Genomic DNA, 20910 nt, shown 5'->3' on the forward strand with positions numbered 1-20910 from the left:
AAAGAAGTGGGTTGAAAATTTGAAAGTATAAATATATATTGAACTCAAAATTATTTATTCTATTTCTCAAAGCAAAAACGAGATCACAGGCATTTTGTATGAGATGAGCTTTGACTCTCTGTTAGAATGCTGACAGTAAATGGTCATTTGCACACTTTAATGTAAAGAAAAGAGTTTTAAGATCTGCCCTTTCTATTGTCTCCTCTTTTAACTAAGATTTTCGGTCTAGCCGGGCAGTGGTGGCGCACGCCTTTAGTCCCAGCACTTGGGAGGCAGAACCAGGCGGATCTCTTTGAGTTCAAGGCCAGCCTGGTCTACAGAGTGAGATCCAGGACAGCCACCAAAACTACACAGAGAAACCCTGTCTCGAAAAACCAAAAAACAAAAGATTTCAGTCTGCTAATCAGGCAGTGTGTTCTCTCTGGTTAAGTACTGAGGAACTGAGTCACAAGCGAGGAGCCTGTGGCTCTAACACCACTGCTCACTTAGCTGGTCACCACATCCTGGGCAAGTGCATCAATCTCGGGTTTGTTCATAAATTGTAAACTTAAACTTAAATTCTGTTAATTGTTAATATCAAGACGAGCAAACAGCTGGGGAGAGAAGACAATTCTGTTTAGTTTTCCCTTTCCTTATAGTTTTCTCTTATTCCTTTTTTGGTGGAGAGTACTTGGAAATGAAAATATGATGAATTTTTCTTACCAGTTAAATAAAATGCATAGAAGGTGTGACACAGTGGCAGACTCTGTCACAAGGCCCTGGGTTCAGTCTTCAGTACTACACAAAAATAACTAAATGAAATACTTAATCTGTTTAAAAGAATTTACTTCTTAGCATCTAAATCAAATACCAATTTGGGTTCAAAATCAGCAGTTGCTTTAAATGTAGTGTTTACAAAATGTGAAAATCATTCTGATTTAAAATTAATCCTCTAATCTGTTCTTACTCTATAAGAATCATTCACTACAAACAAAACTTTGAAAACAGATGTTCAAGCTAAAAGGTGCATTTTACCTATATTACTTAGAAGTGATTGGCATTAATTCTGTCTTTTTAATATAGAAGTTAAAAAGCTACATGTATTCTCTGCTTCCACTAATTCTTTATAGATCACACAGACTATTTGCTTAGAAGTCATCATTGTGCTCATTAGAACTGAGATGTTGGAAGAACATTCTACAGCCTGCTCCAGGTTGAAAACAAGCCATTACCTGACATTCTCAGAGCGGTAACTGTGTCTACAGAGAAGGGTTGTTACATAACTTTTTCTATGCAAGATATCGTCGGTATTTGGTATATTTATAGTTGCTTTGCCCTGCATTTAATGGCTCCATATACAGTCAAACTGCTACAAGTGACAACACTACTTAGAGGTGTTTAATTTGAGTGAACTGCAAGTTATTGTCAAAAGATGCCCCATTAGCTTGTGGTGGTGGCACACGCCTTTAATCCCAATACTCGGGAGGCAGAAGCAGGTGGATCTCTGTGAGTTCAAGGCCAGCCTGGTCTACAGAAAGAGTATCAGGACAGCCAAAGCTGTTACACAGAGAAGGGAAGGGGGAAAAAAGGTGAAGTAAAAGATGCCCCATTTATACCGTTACGTCGAGTCTGCAGCTTCCATTTCTTGGTATCTGGAGTGTAATTCAGACAGCTATCGCCATACTTGTCTTTAATATTCTTGTCTGGGAGTCTACAGTTTTACCCCAGTACAATGGGTATTCCTCATCTGCCTCTCACTCCCTTCCCCTCAGTGTGTGGTATAGCACCTACCTTCCAACTGTCTGTCTGGAGGCTTCTACCCACCCTTAGATCTTTGACCTTTTGCATGGTTCAGCCCTGACACTTTGGAATTGTATCTCTTAAATACTGTTAAAACTTAGTTCCATCAGCACAGCCACTGCCTAGTTCCTGGCATTTCACTCTCTGCCACAGTCACCTTGTCAAAATTCAAATACGGGCTGATCCCCACTAGAGTCCCATCCCTAACCCACTCTGCCACCCCAGCCTCCTCCCCACTCCCTTCCATCATTTTCCATTGTTAGGATCTCTACCTATGCTGCTGCCTTTTCTGAGGAAGAAAACTCTGCCTGACAAATGCTAGCTCACCCTCATGGACCGTCCTGATGTGTCATGTATACATTGGGTTCTATAACTTTGCTCTCCAGGCCATCTCCTCTTCACACATGCTACAGTAATTACTCTCTGCCCATTTTACCCTCGTAGTACAGATGATTTCTTTGTGAAAGGAGTCTCAGGAGATAGTGTTCCTCTGGCTATCAATAGAATCCCTCTGTCCCATACTCATTGTAGGAGAATCTGGATCCTTCTCTCCATCCCTGAGTTGGTACAGTGAAGGAAAAGAAGCACTCTTACTTGGCATTTGCTGCCTTTTAGCTGAAATGAGATACTCTTTTCTGTGATTATTTTTATTCATTTATACAACTGTGTAACTTATTCATAAAACAAACAGGTGTGATTAAGGATTCTTGGTTGTATGTGAGTAACTTTGTCTTTAAACATCTTTGTCCAAACTTGATGTTTTATCTTATTTATTTAGACGTTCATTTTTGTCTTAACGTTTGTGATTCAGGAGAACTTGATGAGCAGAGGCACAGCTTTACTATGGCTACGGCATTTTTTGCTGCGTGTAGTGGATAATCTGCATATCGGCATGATTAGTTGTGTATCAAACTCTGGAAGCCCCACACAGACATGGCTTGAGCACCTTTTTATTTAGCATTTTCCATATGTAGCAGTGACTATGTGTTAGTTATTACTGACTATGTGTTAGTTATTGGCCATTATAAACAAGGAGGTATTATGGAAAGAAAGTTGATTTTGAATTTGCATTCAGTTGGAAACAAATGTTAACACTGATGTAAGGACTGCCTTAATCCAATAACCTAGGGTTTAAAAATATAAAATCATTATTTGTGATATTATCTTGATTCCATTTTGAAAAAAGATTGAGAAAGGGACAAAGTAAAAACAACAACAACAACAAAAGGCTAATGCCTGCTGTTTTGTTTTTCTACATTTTTTTCCTATCACAACAGTATTAAATGATAAAGTGATTTGGTTTATTATTGGTAATTTTAATTTTTTTAATTATAGTATAATTACATCATTTCCCTCTTCTCTTTTTTCCCTTCAAACCCTCCCATGTGACCCTTTGCTTTCTTTCAAATTCATGACCTCTTTTTCTTTCATTGCTGTTACATATGTTTGTATATTCGTAGATATAACCTGTTCAGTTTGTATCATGTTACTTGTATATATGCTTTCAGGCCTGACCATTTGGTTTGTCTTCCCTGAGAACAATGATTTCTCCCATTCTTCAGTATTCCTTAGTTTCCTCAAGGTCTTTGTCTAGGGTTAAAACTCATTAACTTTTCCAGCCCACGTTAATGTGTCTGTTGGTGTCATGTTTAGGCAGCCATATTGGTGAGACTTTATGGGTGTAGCTTCTGCTTCAAGGAATCACTGTCTCACAGCAAACTGATCCTCTGGCTCTTAGACTCTTTGAGTCTCCTCTTCTGCAACGTCCCTGAGCCTTAGGTGCAGGAGTTGTGTTGTGGATGTATCCGTTGGAACTGGACTCCACAGCTGTGCATTTTGATGAGTTGCCATTTTCTGCAATGGTCTCTGGCTGTTGCAAGGAGACATCTCCTTGACCAGGGCTAAAGACTACTTTTAACCAGCTAGACCCTGGAGAATGATGTCTGATTTGTCTTAGGAACTAAAGTTGACTCTTGGGTTGACGTTAGAGTATTCTCCAGTGTGTTTACTTCCTGCCAGATGAGTGTTAGATGTTCTGTTTTGGAATGTTTCTGTTACTAAGTTTTGTAAGGAATAAACTCCCTAGTCATTCACCACATTGTCAGTTACAGACAAATCAGTTTTGTCACTTTTTGTCCACTTCAGACTGAGTGATACTTACCTTATAGCTCAGTTTTGACCCAATGAGACGATCCATTCTAGTGCTCTTCCTTTAACATCTCAGAATGGCTGAACCTTAGATCTCAGAGACTTCTAGACAAAGTGTTGTTTATAATGGATGTTGGATTTAATTTTCAAAAGAAATTGTCAAGCACTTAGGTAGACTTTAAGATGACATTCTGCAAATTTCAGAGTATATTCCATGCTCTATCAAAAATGTTCACGAATATTAAGTTAATTTTTTTGAAAACTTACTCTTTTCCCTTTGCTACATTTTGTAAAGATTTACTTAGCTTATAATTTTCTCAATTTGGAAGTGTGTGGGAGTTTAAGGTGAGTACAATGTCAAGACATAAGTTGAAAAAGAGATCTTTCAGTATTAAAAACAGGTAATACTGCCTTGAAAATATTTTAAAATCTTTATCTAAAGGACCCTCTGGATCAGTACCACTGATGTTCAGACTTTGTACATCTTGTCATTCTTAAGGGCATCAGGTACTTGGTCTTTGAAATATTTTGGCATGAACAAATTTTATTTTTATTTATTTATTTTATTAAGAAATGTTTTATTCATTTTACATGCCACCCACAGATCCCTCTCTCTCTCTTCCCTCCTGCCACCCCAGATTTTATTTTGTATGAATAAATAATTCAAAATGAAAATTCAATGTTGAAAAATCTTTGAGCTGTATTTTAATGTTTCTTAGTAAAATAAGTATTTCTGCCTGCAAATTTATCTACCTAAGAGAACCTTTTGCAATCAACATTATTGTCTATATTCTGTAGAGTCTTTTCTGTACATGTAGCCTTAGGGATCCCCCAAAGATCTAGGGTATAGTGTACCCTTTTTGAGGAACTGAATTGAAAACCAAGGGATACAGTCATACTATGCAGGCTAAATGACTTTCAAAAATGATGCAAAGACAATTTAGTAGAGAAGGTGATCTACAAATGATGCTGTAGCAGTCAGATATCCATAAGCCATCAATATTAATTTATTTTTACTGCATATACAAAACTTTGCATCTTGCACTTAAATATATGGTGTCTTTCTGTGTCTAGAAGGAAACACAGTTCTGTGACCTTGGGCTAGTCCAAGATATATTAGCTACAACAACAAAAGTATGACACATAAAAGAAAATATTTGTAAATTGGACCTTACCAAATCAAAAAATAACCAATTTTTATAAAACACCAATGAACACAAAAGTGGAATGCACTGACTCGAAGAGAATGATTGCCAGAAGCATACTGACAAAATGCTTGTGTCCAGAATATTCAAAAGACCCAAGATTGAATTGTTAAAAAACCAACTGCATACTACTAAAAATGAGCATATTTCATCAGAATTTAATCTGAGAATATAAAGGGATGGGAAATAAGTACATAAAAAGATGTCCAACATCATTAATCACCAGAGAAACCATTTTAAAAAGGCTGGAGAGATGGCTCAGTGGTTAAGAGCACTGGCTGCTCTTCCAAAGGACCCGGGTTCAATTCCCAGCACCCACATGGCAGCTCACAGCTGTCTGTAACTCTACTTCCAGGGGATCTAACACTCTCACACAGACTTACATGCAGGCAGAACACCAAATGCACATAAAATAAAAACAAAACTTAAAAAAAAAAAACTACCATGAAAAACCTCATGCCCACTAAAATGTCTAAAATGAACAGAATCTACAAAAGGATTTGCAAGGATAATGGACAATCTGGGATCTGGTACCCCACCACAAGGGATGGAAAGCGCTTTTCCAGTGTCTTAAAAATCTACGTATACGCCGGGCGTTGGTGGCGCACGCCTTTAATCCCAGCACTCGGGAGGCAGAGCCAGGCGGATCTCTGTGAGTTCGAGGCCAGCCTGGGCTACCAAGTGAGCTCCAGGAAAGGCGCAAAGCTACACAGAAAAACCCTGTCTCGAAAAACCAAAAAAAAAAAAAAAAAAAATCTACGTATACTGTGTCATGTAACCTGGTCATCCTACTCCTGGTTCATGTATAGGAGAATTTCTGTGTTGTAATAGTCAAAACTGCAAACCACCCAGCCACTAGGCAGCTGACAGTCTATATGTAGAGAATACTACTATGTAAGTAGGCCACAGTTTCAGCAGACAAGTTGCCCCTGCATAACGTGGATGGGCTGGCATCTCCTGGCTTCCTATTCAGCACCTAGCACTCTCTCTCTCTCTCTCTCTCTCTCTCTCTCTATATATATATATATATATATATATATATATATACTGTATAAATTTACTGTATAAATGCTTGTTAGGTAGGAACCATATTCCTGTGAGTTGGACAAAGAACCTGAGATGAGAGAGAGTTCATTAGTAACAGACACATAGCAGCAGAACTGAACTATAGTGGAACCTGGGAGCCTGTCTTAATACTTGTGTGTAAACTGGAGAAAACTTAAACCATTTAATTTACACTTTAAAATTTTGCCAGTCTCTTCAACAGGCCACGCATAAGAGGTGTCTCCTACTCCCCGTTGCCAGTGGCTGGAACACGATGGATCGCACAGGGGCAGTAGACACTGAGGAAGAGCTGGGGCCTTTAGCCCACCTTGCACCAAGTCCTCAAAGCGAGGCTGTGGCTCACGAATTCCAGGAACTCTCTTTACAGTCCAGTCAGCACTTACCCCCTCTGAACGAACGGAAGAATGGTGAGTTTTTTTTAGCTGCATATGGGACTTTGATCTAGAGGGCCATCGTCTTTGTGGGCCTAGTTAATCCCAGTTTTTGAGTGATGCTTTGTCATTTACACCTGGCAGTCCCCACAGGGACAAGATGGTTCCTGAGAAGGGCAGGATTTCACTCCCCGTCTCCTTTGCTAGTGTCTGTGGTAACAGTGCAGCCTTTACAAGTCAGCCTGAGACTCGCCCGTTGTGGACGGGAAGACCGCTTCCTAGAAAGGCATTGTGAAGTCGCTGACTCTAAAGAAGTGGGCAGTGGCCGTGACCTCCTCTCTCTTTTACCATCTCCAGTGTATTAGATCTTTTTTCAGACATGGTAAGAGTTAGCCACCTCAGTGAAGCAAGAACTTCTTGAGTGATTTTATACTGACCGGCGCAAGATGAGCTAGGTTCTATCTGGAACTAGTTCATTCTTGTATGCAGAATGAATGTTTTTAACCAGTTCTTATCAGTGTTGCATATTCTCATTGATAACAGAGGCATTCCAGAGTCCCAAGAAAACAATACTAATAAATATAAACTAGCTACACTTAGTTCTAATACACTGTAATACACTTCAAATGTAAAAACAGTGTGATGTTCAAAGAACATGCTGACCATGCCAAGACAGAACCCAGAACTTCAAGGGTTTTTGTGTTTACCTTTACAAATACATTTTTTAAATTATAGTTTTAAAAGTAAGAAGAAATAAAATGATTTTCCTGCCGAATGCTTCCTATTACCCTGGTAGGTTTCTAGGGCTTGAATGTATCCCAGTCACACTAGCCTCTCCTTGCTGAGGACAATGAGTAATGTTTAGTCTTTCAGCACAGGGTTGTCGTGAACTTGCAACACCTTCTCTTAAGGCTCATGTAGTTTTATGTCCTGAATCTTACTGTTAGGATCTGCCCTTGGCCACCTTGGCTTAAGCAACACATAGGCTTGGTTCCGAAAGAGCCCTGAGTGACATTTTTTAGATGTTCTGTCCCCAAGAGCCTGGCCTTATTGTGCATAATTGCCAAGACAGATGTATTTGCTCAGTAACGACTAAATACAGTTGCACAGTACCCCTAGACCAGTTTCATGTCCCAGGTATTTGAGTTGTATTTGGCATAAAATCAGGTGACAGACTGCTCCCAAACTGGCCATGTGTAGCAGGGGAAGGGATGCACAGGAGTGGGTGCACTGTAGTCCTGTAGTTCATATAGCTAGCCATGTTCTCTCACAGATGCTCACGGAGATGCCTGAGTGTAAGGGGCACATAGAGAACAGGCTCCCTCAGACACTTGGAGTTTGTTATTTTGAAACCCAGGACCTTATCCAGGCTGGGCAAGCACTCTACCACTGAAGAACACTCCCTTCCTGTGTATGTCATTAGGGAGGTAGATGAAAGGATAGATGTCTAATTTACTAAGACGGCAGCTATGTTTTATGAAATAATGCAATCATTTGTATTGCTCTTTCTACTCTCACAGTTACTAAAACCATCCTGCCCAAAACTCTATGTGGTTAGTGTTTTATCAACCCACATTCATCTGTTGAGCTATAGTTTCTAGGATACACCTTCATTTCTGTCACTCTGAATTCCAACAGCTTAGAATCCATGTGTAATCCAGCACTGAAATCCTGTGCTGAGTCTTAAGAACCACTCATGAAATAGTAGGACTGGTTTTCTCCAGTTGTTTCCTGTTCATGATCTCTGTGACATAATCATTTGTTTGATATGTCATCATTTGTAGTCTTGTGCAGACGTGAACTTCTGTGTTTGAGAAGAAACCCACTTTGTGTTCTGTTTTCAAGCCAATTGGACATTGTTTAGCTGTTCTGAGAACACAGGAAGAGTATGCTGGCCTCCAGTCTGCCCTTTGCCTGCCTGGTTGTTTCCCAGAATCAACAACTTTTACTAGTGTCCTTTCTGAGAGAAAAATATTTGACTATTTATGACTGCAGAGATGGCTCAGCGGTTAAGAGCACTGACTGCTCTTCCAGAGGACTTGGGTTCAATTCCCAGCACCCACATGGCAGGTGACAACTGTCTGTAACTACAAGATCTGACACCCTCACACAGACATGCAGGCAGGCAGAACACCAATGCACATAAAATAAAAATTAATTAAATAATAAAAAATTGACTATTTTTAAAAGTAGTTTTAAAACATTTTTAACAACAATGTAGTACTTTAAGATTATAGCTTCAAAATAAGTATTGATTTTTTTCTTTGATTATCACTATAGTGATTCTATAAACATAAAATTAATTTTGAATGAAGTGGGTTTTCATCCAATGTGTTTTCCCCAAGAGCAATTTCTGTTCAGTGTTAAGACATGGAAGCCCATCTCACAGTGAGGTACCATCTAAGGATTCAAACAGGAGCTAGCTCCCTTTTCTAAGAGATGACTGCAAGAAGTTTGAAACGTTGCCTTATGTTCAGGCAAGTGTTCTAACTTCAGGCTCATAGCAGCTGCCTGCTTTAAATACACATTCCAAGGTATAAAGGAGATCTTTGTGTACATGCTACCAGAAATGTAGATTTTTAGGGAGTTATGGGTCAGAGGATTAAAAACCTGAGTCAGAAGGAGTGAGTTGGAGCAGTGTGTGGTTATAATGATATATGGCCTTCCTGAACAGTTCTAAGAGGAGACTTTTAAGTGTCCTCAACTACAAAAACAGTACAATACAAGGCTTCACATAGAGTGTGTATATTTCAAAACACACCAGTACACATATATGTTATAAATGTGTACCATTTTGTCCAATTAAAATGTTAAATAAAAAGAAATCTGGGTTTTGAGAAAACATGATATATATATATATATATATATATATATATATATATATATATATATATAATAAAAATAGGTGATAGACCCTAACTTGCTTTCTTTGATATTTTCATGTATGTTGTTCATATTTTTAGCTCTTTGTTCTCTTGTGTTTAAATAATAATGAAATGGAGGTATTGGTCTTGAAACCACTTACAAAGTATTGTGTGACCACTATAAAAGCATCACATTCACATGTCCCTGCTTGTGTGTTTTGTTGTTAGTCCTAAGTATTTAAGTTTTCTCACTGATGTTAGATTCTTTTCTGTTGGAAAAATTATAGGTAGTTAAGTCTGTGATTAGGGATTAGAAGGATAATGTCATCATAGCCTGTAGTTCAGCTCTGTGAACAGATGAGTTCACATTTAGGTAATGATTCTAGTATCTCCCCTCATAGTATCTTTTTAGAAACATTTTGTTATTCCATTAGTTGAGTGGCAGAATGTTCCAACTCTGGAGTAAATATGGAAGATGTTCAGCACAAATACACTAGATTTTTCTTTATGTCTGAATGTTGCTAAAATTACAGCTAATAACATCTCAATAAGATGATCATTTAGGTAGTTAGCTTTTCTAGATGGACCCTATAAAGGAAAGTAGATACATAGACACATAAGCCGTGTTTCTTTATGAAAACAGACCATCCACAGAGACACCAAACATCATGGTGTCATATCACATACCAGTTAGCCCCATCTTATTTCTATATTTATGTTGGCCTTTAGTGTTCAATATGAAAAGCTCAGGTGGAGGACATTCCCTAAAGGAGCTGCAGCCTCTTCCTACATCCACACTCAAGGAGAGCATGGCTCCAGTGGACACTCTATTAGGCGGTTTGCAGGGTGGGACGGCAGAACATGTAGCTGCTGTGATAAAGAACTGCACACTCTCTGGAGCATCTTGGGTATTTCGATGGGAAACTCAGTGCCCTTCACACAGCCTCAGGCTCAGTAACTCAGTAGTAGTGAGGTCAGTGCCTGCTGCCTGCCTATCCTGACAGGCTTTTGACTGTGGCCTCCCACTTCTAACTCACCTGATCTCATCTGAAGCGTTTACTGTGAAATAGCATGTGTGGGGTCCTGGTAAGGAGACACTTCTTTTTCAGACATTCACATCATTGGTTATCGTAGTTAGGGACTTGAGCTTACAGCAGCATCTTAATTTTTTTTTTCCGAGATTTTCTTTCTTCCATTAAATTTGATAGTGAAAAACCTAGACCCTCTTTTGCTTTGTTCATCAGTGACCCCTTACTGGAGGAAAATGACAAACTCAAAAGTTGGTTGCACACAAGCAAACACAGAAAGCTCTTGGCTTTGGACTCAGCACAGGGCTTTATCCAGCCACAAACAGACAGGGAACTTTCCAGACTGTGCCAAGGGCAGCCACTTGCCTTGCACCTTAGTGAATAATGGCTTCTGTTCACAGCTGCTCTGTTCTTTGCAATTTCTCTGAGAACATTTCCCCACCCCTCATTAACCTGTTGGTCCAGGTGTTTGGAAATGTGCAAAGGTAATAAACATTGTTCTTGTGCAAACTCCGCTCCTCAGACTGCACATGAGCTGGCACAGTGGAATGGAGATGCAAGGAGACAGGCGGTTCTGTTTCTAGAGCCAGAACCCACAAAACTCGGAAAGTATCACAGGAGATGAGTAGGTGCTAGGCAGCTGAGCTGAGGCTCTTCCTGGTCCTTTATATTGGAGACAACAGCAGTGGATCATTTTCTGTAAAACTCCCCTCAGGTGCTCTCCTGTGGGCATTTAGGATCCAAAGTACTTACTGGGACTCTTCAGGGCATCATTAAACAGTCTGATGAATTTTGATCATTTGTTTTTCTTCAGGAATCAGACTAAGAATATAACTGTGTATTTCTAATATTCCTTAGTCAAGTTTTAATGTTTTCAATCAGCCTTAGGACTTAGATTAGGAACAATTATAGAGTCTAAAAACAAAGTCTAGAGTGACACCTGCAAACAAAATTCTTCAGTGGTGTTTCCTTCAGAAGGAAAAAGAAGCCTGGTAAGCCCTAAGGTGAGGTGCTCCCTTTCATAATGGCCTGGGGTCACCTATTAAAAACTTGTTTGTTTCACAGTGTCAGTATGCACCTATAACCTGTCTGCCCTCTTTTTTCTGCTCTGTTTTTTATTCAGACAGTTGTTGGTAAGGATTTAGTTTGCTTCAGTGTGTTGTCAAACACATCCTTGTAGTATATGCCTGGTGGGAGGGAGCAGGAGATGGACTCTTTTCCACACCTCTGAGCTAGGCAGGAATCTTAAATGGTGCAGCAGTAGAAGGCCAGAATGCTCATAATGCTTATCCATATGCGTTTTAGGGGTCGCTGGAGCCCACAGTTTCACAGGACCACAGACGCGGCTTATAGCACCCCCGACACCTCATTCGGAGTCATTTATCTGGTGTCTCTTACAGAAATGCTCCTGGGACATCGATGATTTCCTTATATAAGACAGAGCAACTCAGAGAATGATAGTAATGAGCAATTTAGTTTAAGCTAGCATTGAAATCATATCATCATAACACATAGAAATGCATAACCTAAACACTTTAAAAGGCTTTTCTAGGTACTAGATTCAAGAAGTATATTTTTTACATAAATTGAGATGATTTTCTTAAAATTGGAATCTACTGCATGTTTTATTAGACACATTGGACTGGTGAAGAGTGAACAGATGTGTGAAGTAGTAGTCGCTGTCCCTCAGTGAGGATCGAGGAAGAGAAAAGAGACATTTGCACTTGCACTCTGCCCTCCCTGTGAAGACCCTGTTAATAGAGGAGGGGTGTTGGGAAACATGGCCCATGAGTATTTTTATTCAGTGTCATTTAGCTTATACTTTAAGATGTCAATACCATGGTACTGTTGTAACAGAAAGCAACAGGATGGATGAGAACAGCAAATGGATTAGAATTTTCTCTTTGGTTTCTAGTTAATGATCACTCAAACTAACAAGCAGTCATACCCAGTGTTTTCTAACTCCTTTAACCATGCTCTTGGCTCTCCTGCCTCACTGTTATTAACAGGAAGTATAGTCACTGGGGAGTCAGGACTCCAGCTTCCTCTGCCGGCTCAGTCTGTGAGCACTGGTAAGTCCGAGAAGCACTCTGTGTCATAGTCCACCCATCACACTGTCTGTCTCTCTCGGCCCTTTCTCATCACATCATGTACTCCTCTGTCTCTTTTTCACTTTGGTCTTGTGTTTGTTAGGCAGCAGAACCATAAATATGCTTCCATCTCAGCCAACTGATGAATTTTCCATAGCTCCAGAGTAGTCACGTGTCATGTTATTAAACATACATATGAGCTCTCTGTTAGTCAAATGCTCCTCATTGTCAAAAAGAAAGCAAAATTGACTTGATGGATGCTATTTTTAAAATAACGTGTCTACTTTAGAATATGCAGTATCTCTTCCTGTGGCTCTCAGAGGTTGGCCAGGTATGTGTTATGTGTTGATGGTGGCATCAGTCTGTCAGTTTAAAAGGCACTATTTCACTTTTTTTTTTAAGCCCAAATGATAGATGTTCTTTTCTTGATGTATATGTTGCTGTTTTCATTGAGAGTGCTAATATCTTTATTCGCCATCTTAGAATTTTGCTGTTTGACCTTGTGTTTATAAGGAAAGCGGGAATCTCATTTGTCACTCACCTTTGGCTCTCACAGCCTGCGTTTAGAGCCTGCCAGTGTTTGCGTGGTTGGCAGGCTTGCTGTCTGTTGGAATAGACACCATCATCCTGACAAGGCAATTAAGATACTGATTGGGCTGCCAGTTAGCCAGCTTCTCCCAATGTGTTGAAAATTGGCACTCCAAAGACAGAAATAAAGATGGCTTTTTATTTTACATTTATTTATTAATGTGTATGAGTGTGTGCACACGTGTGCTAATGTCGTGTAAAGGCAGTGTAGTTCTTTCCCTCTACTATATGGGCTCTGAGGCTTGAACTCAGGTCATCAGGCTTGGCAGTAAGTGTCTTGACCAGCTGAGCCATCTTACTGGCTACCAAAAGATATTTTTTAAAAATATTATTCGCAAGCATTTATTGAGATGACCATTGTGTGCCTTGCTTTAAAATAATTTTTAGATTTCTAGCTGCTAGCACAAGGTCAGAAATTCAGAGTGCAGTGTAGTCCTGTGAAGCTGTTGGACATGTGGGTCTCTAGAAGCAATTCCCCTGGCCATACACAGACAAGCAGTGTAGAGATGATTCTCAAAGAACACACAGGGCAGGCGCATTGTGAGCAGTCATGCTCACATTACATGCTTGACCAGCAAGAGCCTCCAAGGAGCAACACACAGGTCAGTTAAGAGTGCCAACCAGGGGCCAGTGCCTAGCTGGACCATTCCTAGCTGTGTGTTTTCCTCCCTCTGCCTGCTTCCCACCTGCAGATTGGGAGCCACACCTAGTCCTGCCCTGTGGGATTGCTTTGACAGGAGAATAGGTGAATCTCTGTAGTGCTTAAAACTTGTAGATGCTCAGAGAATCTGTTCATGAGAAATGGATATCATTTTTATAGGTTTCCCCCAGTGATATTTTTTAACTTGATGTGTTTGCTTTTTTGTTTTTAGTAGTTCCAGTAATTTTGGTTCCTGTTTCCACAATTATTTCTTTTTAAAGAAAATAAAATGGCACACAGCTTCTTCCTGCCAGTCCTTCACCTTCACAGCACTAACAACCAGCTTATCTGTTGAGCCCTGAGAAGGCAAAAGCAGTGGGCACAGGTTTCCCATGAAGTTGTCTCTCGTGGGTCCTGCCAGTTCCCACAATCCTAGCATTCCCTGGGCATCAGTCAGTGTCTACAAGGAAGGGCTTTGAGATTGTGAAGCATGTGAAAAGACAAACAGGCCAACATTCAGGCTCTCTAGGGACCCTGCCCTGCAGAACAGACTCCAAGCTGACATTTTCACAGGCTACTTGCGGGAGTTGCAGTCGGGCGGGTCCAGTCAGCAGGCTTCTGAACAGAGCCTCCACCACCCAGGGCTGGTGCAGCTGCTCACCCTCCTCTGTTCTTGTTCTGAGGAGATTAAGTCAGTAGATGTGGCTGTTGAGATGCTGAAGGCCTGTGATGTGAACGGTCAGTGCTGGGCAAGAAGATATTCGGTATAATGAAGTAATGTGTGATGTTTAAGGAGGTGTCCTGTTCTAGGTTGTCATCTAAATTTTCTTCACTTTAGCTACAGGAAACCTCTGGAATAAACACATCTCTGATTTTGTTTATTATGGCCTGACCATTTAACAAAGAAATTAGATTAGATCCAGAAATGACCTGTTAAAAAATGAATGTGGCTATTAAGAACTTGTTTATGTTGCTATGGCTTGTTTTCCAGTGACGTTTGACATGCACAAAAGCAGAGACATTTGCAGTCACTTAGAATGCTGTTCTGAAAGGTCTTTCAGTGACGACACCTGTTAACTTTATATATAACTAAAAATAAATGTGGAGTGCAGGACCCAAGGGATTTGGAAACTGGATTACTTAAGGAAATAGGTAATTAGGATTGATTGGGTTTATACTTGGCTTTAAATGCTAAAAAGTCCTGGGGCTATCCCTGAAAGTCTTGAGTGGCTTGTCTATAATTCCAGTGGTGGACAGGATTCCACACTGGAGAGGTGGTTTATCAGGGGTTGGAAATGTTGTTCTTAGAGCCTTGTTTGCATTCTCCTGTTTCTTTTCAAAGAGTTAACCCGTAGATGAATCCATAGAATTCAACTGTTAAGAGTTCTACACAAAGCCAGGCGGTGGTGGCACACACCCTTAATCCCAGCACTCAGAAGGCAGAGGCAGGTGGATCTCTGTGAGTTCCAGGTCAGCCTGGGCTACAGAGCAAGTTCCAGGACAGCCAAGACTACACAGAGAAATCCTGTCTTGAAAGAAGACAGACAGACAGAGAGAGAGAGAGAGAGAGAGAGAGAGAGAGAGAGAGAGAGAGAGAGAGAGACCTACACAACTGGTAATTTAGGATTCCATATCCATTTCTGTTGTCATATGTTTTGAATGATTTTTTTTAAAGGACATGAGCAAATAGACTTTGTATGTTCTCAGCCAGCCCCTTCAGATTGGCAATAGGAAGAAAATACATTTTATCATATTCTGTTGGGAATCCAGGATATTTTAAATGCCCCTAGTTTAGAGGGGTGGGCGAGGAAAGGAAGGAAACTGAAGTGAAGTAATAAATTGGTCACAAGTAGTTATTGAATATCCTGGATTGTATTGAAATGTGTGGCTCCTGATGAGGGTGTAAAATATAAATGCTGAAAAAGATATGTGGACAGGTGCTTTTCCCAAACCAGGAATAATAATGATGTTTAACTGGATCTAATTTCAATCCCACTCCCATGTCTCTGTCTCCATCTCCCCTCAAAGCCCCATGTGTACATGTGCTAACCTCCTTCTTTTTTTTCAAAGAACTGGAATGTGTTGGTGGACTAGTGGTTTCTCTACTTGTGTAGCTGGGTGCTTGTTTGTCATAGAGTACCTGCTTGATGGTCAGGTGCTTTCCACAGAAACACAATATAGACTTTATTGGTTACTTGTCTGTTAATGGGATAAAATTCCCTGACTAAAAGCAATTCTTTGGGCTTATGGTTCTAGAGGGAGAGTCCATAATGTCTGGGGAGGCTTGGCATGTCGCTGTAGCAGGCTGAGAGATCACATTCAACCACAAACACGTAGGGTAAAGAACCCACTGTAAGTGGGGTGAGGCTATGAACTCACAAAAGTCACCCCCAAAGACATACTTCTTCCAGCAAGGCCACGCCTCCCCATAACCCACCCAAGCAGCACCATTAACCAGGGACCACGTGTTCAAATATGTGAGCCTGTGAGGAACATTTCCCATTCAGACACTAGCACCTTCAAAGTATAGGAAATTTTACTTGGGTTTACAGATGTCATGATTTGGAGTTCAAGATAAGGTATTAGCCATTGAAATCAAGTTCAGACTAAAATATTGACATTTAAATAATTGAGGAATTGTGACTCCTGGCTAAGTGGTTTTAGAAAGTATCTTGATTTTTATTTTCTTCATCTGTGGAGCTAACGTTCCCTATACTTTTTTACAGAAATGTGTACAGTTTACAAGCAGCTGTGATTATTTCCTGTTACCTCCAGGATAGAAGGTTGTGTTTCTACCAGGTCCCCTTAGGAAGTGTTGTCTGCAGTCACTGATGACTTTCTGTTCACGTGTTCCACGTGTATTCAGAAATTTAAAACTGCCTCTTTTCCTTGTGGGTTACTTTCCTTTCAGAGTAAGTCTCTCTGTGTGGTATATGTAAGTGCTGTGTATGCATGTGTGTACAAGTATGTAAAGGATGAAGGTTGATATCTGTGTCTTCCTCAATTACTCTGCACCTTGTTTGTTTGTTTGGTTGGTTTGTTTGGTTTTGGTTTGGTTTTGAGGCAGGGTCTCTTCACTGAACCTGAAGTTTATTAATTCACCTAGACTGGCTGGCTAGTGGCCCATCTGTTAGTGTTGAACACTCCCGATAATGGAGTTGTGGATGTTTGCTGTCATGTCTGGCTCTTACGTGTGCACTCAGGTCCTCCTGCTTGCAGAGCAAGGTTCACTGTGAAACCCTGGTTGGCCTGAAACTTACTCCACACTCTAAACTTGAGGCAGTCCTCAATGCCTCTGCATTGTACATGCTGGGGTTGCAGGTGTGTGCCGCCATGTCTGGATCCTTCAGGATAATCTTTGTCTCATGTGTTAGAGGTTTCTTATAAGATAATATGCTCATTAATTTTTGTCACCTTGACACAAACTGAGAAGAAGGGAATTCAATTAGGAATTGCCTCCATCCTGGATTCTATAAGAAAGCAATCTGAGAAAACCATGGGAACCAAACCAGTAAGCACACTCCTCCATGGTCTCTGCTTCAGTTCCTGCCTCCAGGTTCCTGCCTTAAGTTCCTGCCCTTGCTTCCTTTCCTGATGAGCTAAAATGAAACCTGTCTTCCCTGAGCTGTTTTCGGTCACAGAGTTTATGACAGCAATAGAAAGCAAACTAGAACAGTGATTGCAATTGGGTCTCCTTTTAAGTATATGTGTTTGTGTCTGTGTGTATATGTGTGTGTGTGGGGGGGGGTTACCCATGGAGGCAAGAAGAGGACATATGAATCCCCTGGAGCTGGAATTGTAGGCAGTTATGAGCCACCTGGTGTATGTGCAGAACTCCAGTCTTCTACAGGTGCACTTAATCTGAGCTTTCTCCAGCCTCTTGAGCTTCATTTTAAGCACCTTCTTTTTAAAATTTCATCTGTTTTTATGAATTGATCCTTTCACATCATTGAACACCCTCATCCCAGGTAATGAGCCTTCTTCTAAAGTGTTTTTTTACACTTGGCATGACATGAGGTCCGGACCATCTGTATTTTTAGGTGGTTTCTTATAAACTGCATAGAACTGAATTTTTCTTACTCCTATTTGATAATGTCTTTCGAGTGCAGTATTTAGCTCACTGGTATTTACAGTAATTACTGTGCGTGGCGTATTAGTTATACTCACTCAGTAATGGCTAAACCTGTGGGCAGTTGTCATCTCCTAGCTCCATAGGTCAGGAATTCGGTTAGGCCTGGTGGAACTGGTCCCCTCTGCTCTCGGTCTCTCAGGAACCTGCAGCTTTGTCATTGGGACTGGAGTTCATCAGTTGACCAGCTCAGGAAGGTCCTCTTCGTAAGCTTGCCTGCAGTTCTCAGCGGAGCCCCATTCCTTGGGTTCCATGCTGACTGGTGGCTAGAAGCCACCCTCATACCTGCCTCGTGGGCTTCTCCAGAATGACAGCTTGTTCTCTTGCATCCAGTAGCAAAAAAGGACTAGGAAGACAGAATTAGCCCCTCAAAGTTGTGTTCTGTTGATGAGAAGCAAATCACTTGAGTAAGCAAAGCCATGAGTACTAAAAGGCGGGTCTGGTTGGGGCTGTAGCTGTAGCTGTGTTTGAACCCATCCTCTTGTGGTTTTGTTTGTCCCTTTTTTCTCTCTCTCTGTCTAGGTTCTTTTCCTGCCTTTTTTTTCATGGTAATTTTTAAGATTATTTTACTTTCACACTCCCTAAGTGTTAAGTGTTTGTTTTTTTTTTAACTTAGGTAGAAAGTGGCACTAATACCACCTAGTAAAATAGGTCTCTCTTCAGCCTTCCATTGAGACCGAGTAGAGTGTATGTTTTCGTTGTTACAGCTTTATCCCAACAAGTCCTGTTTTTCCTTCTTATACTCTGTTTCCTCAAATAGAGCCATCTTTTCCTGTTGAATACTCTTTCAGTCATAGCCATTGTTAATAGTTCCTTTTCTGACATTTTGTGCCTTCTGTGTGAAATGGTCTTCTGTGGTATGAGTTGTATTTCATTGAAGGAGTTGAGCTGGGCATGGTGGCACACACCTTCAATCCCAGCACTTGGGAGGCAGAGGCAGGAGGATCTGAATTCAAAGCCAGTCTGATCTACACAGCAAGTTTCAGGACAGCCCTATCTATTAAAAACAAAACAAGAAAAGAAAAAAAAAATAGCAGAAGTCAGTGAAGGAGTTGCATTTCCCTGCTTCCTGGAAATGGCCTGTGGCTGTTATTGGCTGTAACACTGTGAGTGTTGCCGGGCTGAGTGTCTAGGTTTGGGTTTTGCTGTCTTCCTTTAAAAAGCACTGGCTTTTAGCTTGGTAGATATTGAGTAACTTTTAGGTCACCTCATGGCCAAATCTATGGGATCCGGAATTGACATTTTAGCCTGAGGCCTGTGCCCTGTCCTCTGGGATGTGCTTTGATCAGACTACGGCCGCACTGGTGTCTCAGTGCTGGTTATTGGTGCTTTGGGGTAGTAGTGAGTGAGTGAGACCAAGGTGTTGGTGAGAGAGTAAGGACAGTAGCCTTCATGTCTCAACTGCAGGAGTAGCCAGCAGGTCGTCATGACAACACTTCTGAGCCTGGAGGGTCTCCTGGAGCCAGTGCCAGAGGAGAACATTCTAGAAGTTCATTTTTCTTCTATTTGTAAGCACAGGGAGGAAAGGTTTCTCAGGTTGGCAGAATCTATTCTTCATTAATAAAGAACTAATTACGTACTGTTTTCTCTTTTAAAAAATCGTTTTGCCAGAGTATTTGAATCAGCCCTTAAAGATGACCAGGGTGGACTTCTCCTCTCACATGTGTGTCAAATGGGAGTTTCCTTGTCAGGAACATCTAGATCCTACTAAGACAAAACAAGGAATAAATTATAAATTTATCAAGAATGCACACTCTCCCTCCACCCTCTGACCTGAGGGGTGGGGCAGCTCTGTCATCAGCTGACAACCGCACACTGCTCCTGCTCCCCACCCCACCACACCCCCAAACCCCCCACCCCCCCACCCCCGCGCACGCCTTCCTCCTTTTCTTCTCTGTCTTTGTGATTTGAGATGACATTGTATATTAAACACCTGCCCCAGCGCCCTCTACCCTCCCTTTTTGTGCCCTTCTTGCCTCCCTTTAGTCCCTTTTGTTCCCTGGACAGTTCCTCATGCAGGATTCTGTGTACCTCTGTAAAAGGACCCATCAGTGAGAGAAAGGAAACATTTGTCATTCTGAGACACGCTTCATTTGCTTCCATGTCTTCTCTATAGTCACATCCGTTTTCCTGGGAGTGACATGTGTTCATTCTTTATCAACCTTTTAGTCTTGATCCTTGTGCCTAGACTTCCAAGTTCTGAGATGTCAGGAATACTCCGCCATGCCTGTCTCCTTTCTCTGCTGTGGTATGTATTCCTCATCATGTACACCTAATGCCATTGTATCAATGAGGAAAAACAACCTTAAAAACATAGTGGAATATCAGGGATTTGGTAAGTTGTTACTGTATTCTGATGTTGGGGGATTCTACTTAAAGCTGATCAAGTAGACTCTTCACATTCATCATAGATCAGTACAAAAGCTTTAAGGAAAAATGTTACGTTGTTACATACTTTGAACAAGGTGGTGGAAATAAAATAGGGTATCACTGTGATTACTTGGTCACACTGCTTACCCTATCTCAGCATAATCCTAACACATAATCAAACTTTCTGTGGTCTGGCCTCCAAAGGCTGTGCCCCAGTTTATCATTGGGCTGTTGGTTTAAGGTCTACACCTCAGCTCCCCCACATGTGCTACTGTCACCCCATCTCACATGGAATCAGATGAGTTGAAAGACAGCAGAGAGTATTTGATAGCAGGCTGAGTGTACTAGGCATCTGTACCAAAATGCACTAGAGATGGAGATGAACCACCTAGCGTAGGTCAACAGCACCATCAAGAAGCTAGTGAGTCCAGGTGGTGCCCAATAGGTCCAGGAAGCCTGCTGCTAGTTAGTGCAGGAAGCCAAGTAAGAGCAGAATGAAGTTAGAATCAGCTCTTGATGGACACTTGGAACTGTCGCGTCATCAGACTGAGATTTTATCAAAGGAGTTTCACAGTATAGAATTCTAATTTATTAACCCACATGCTTTGGTTTGGGTTTGTCTGTAACTTGTTT

The 20910-nt window shown here is 41.0% G+C and overlaps 1 protein-coding gene across 2 annotated transcripts in view; it reads left to right on the forward strand.

The window, feature by feature from the left end:
- Mrtfb (myocardin related transcription factor B) overlaps positions 1-20910 on the forward strand; it is a 161710-nt gene that overhangs the window by 54748 nt on the left and 86052 nt on the right. Inside the window, exons 3-4 of one of the 2 annotated variants that reach the window (XM_028890039.2) lie at positions 6388-6604; positions 12470-12532. In XM_028890039.2, coding sequence (XP_028745872.1) covers positions 6451-6604; positions 12470-12532 — 217 coding nt within the window. In that variant the 5' untranslated portion in view covers positions 6388-6450. The remainder of the gene's footprint in view (positions 1-6387; positions 6605-12469; positions 12533-20910) is intronic. The other variant, XM_028890041.2, reaches the window with a different exon arrangement.

Source organism: Peromyscus leucopus, chromosome 8b, assembly GCF_004664715.2.
Source record: "Peromyscus leucopus breed LL Stock chromosome 8b, UCI_PerLeu_2.1, whole genome shotgun sequence".
Classification (NCBI taxonomy): Eukaryota; Metazoa; Chordata; class Mammalia; order Rodentia; family Cricetidae; genus Peromyscus; species Peromyscus leucopus.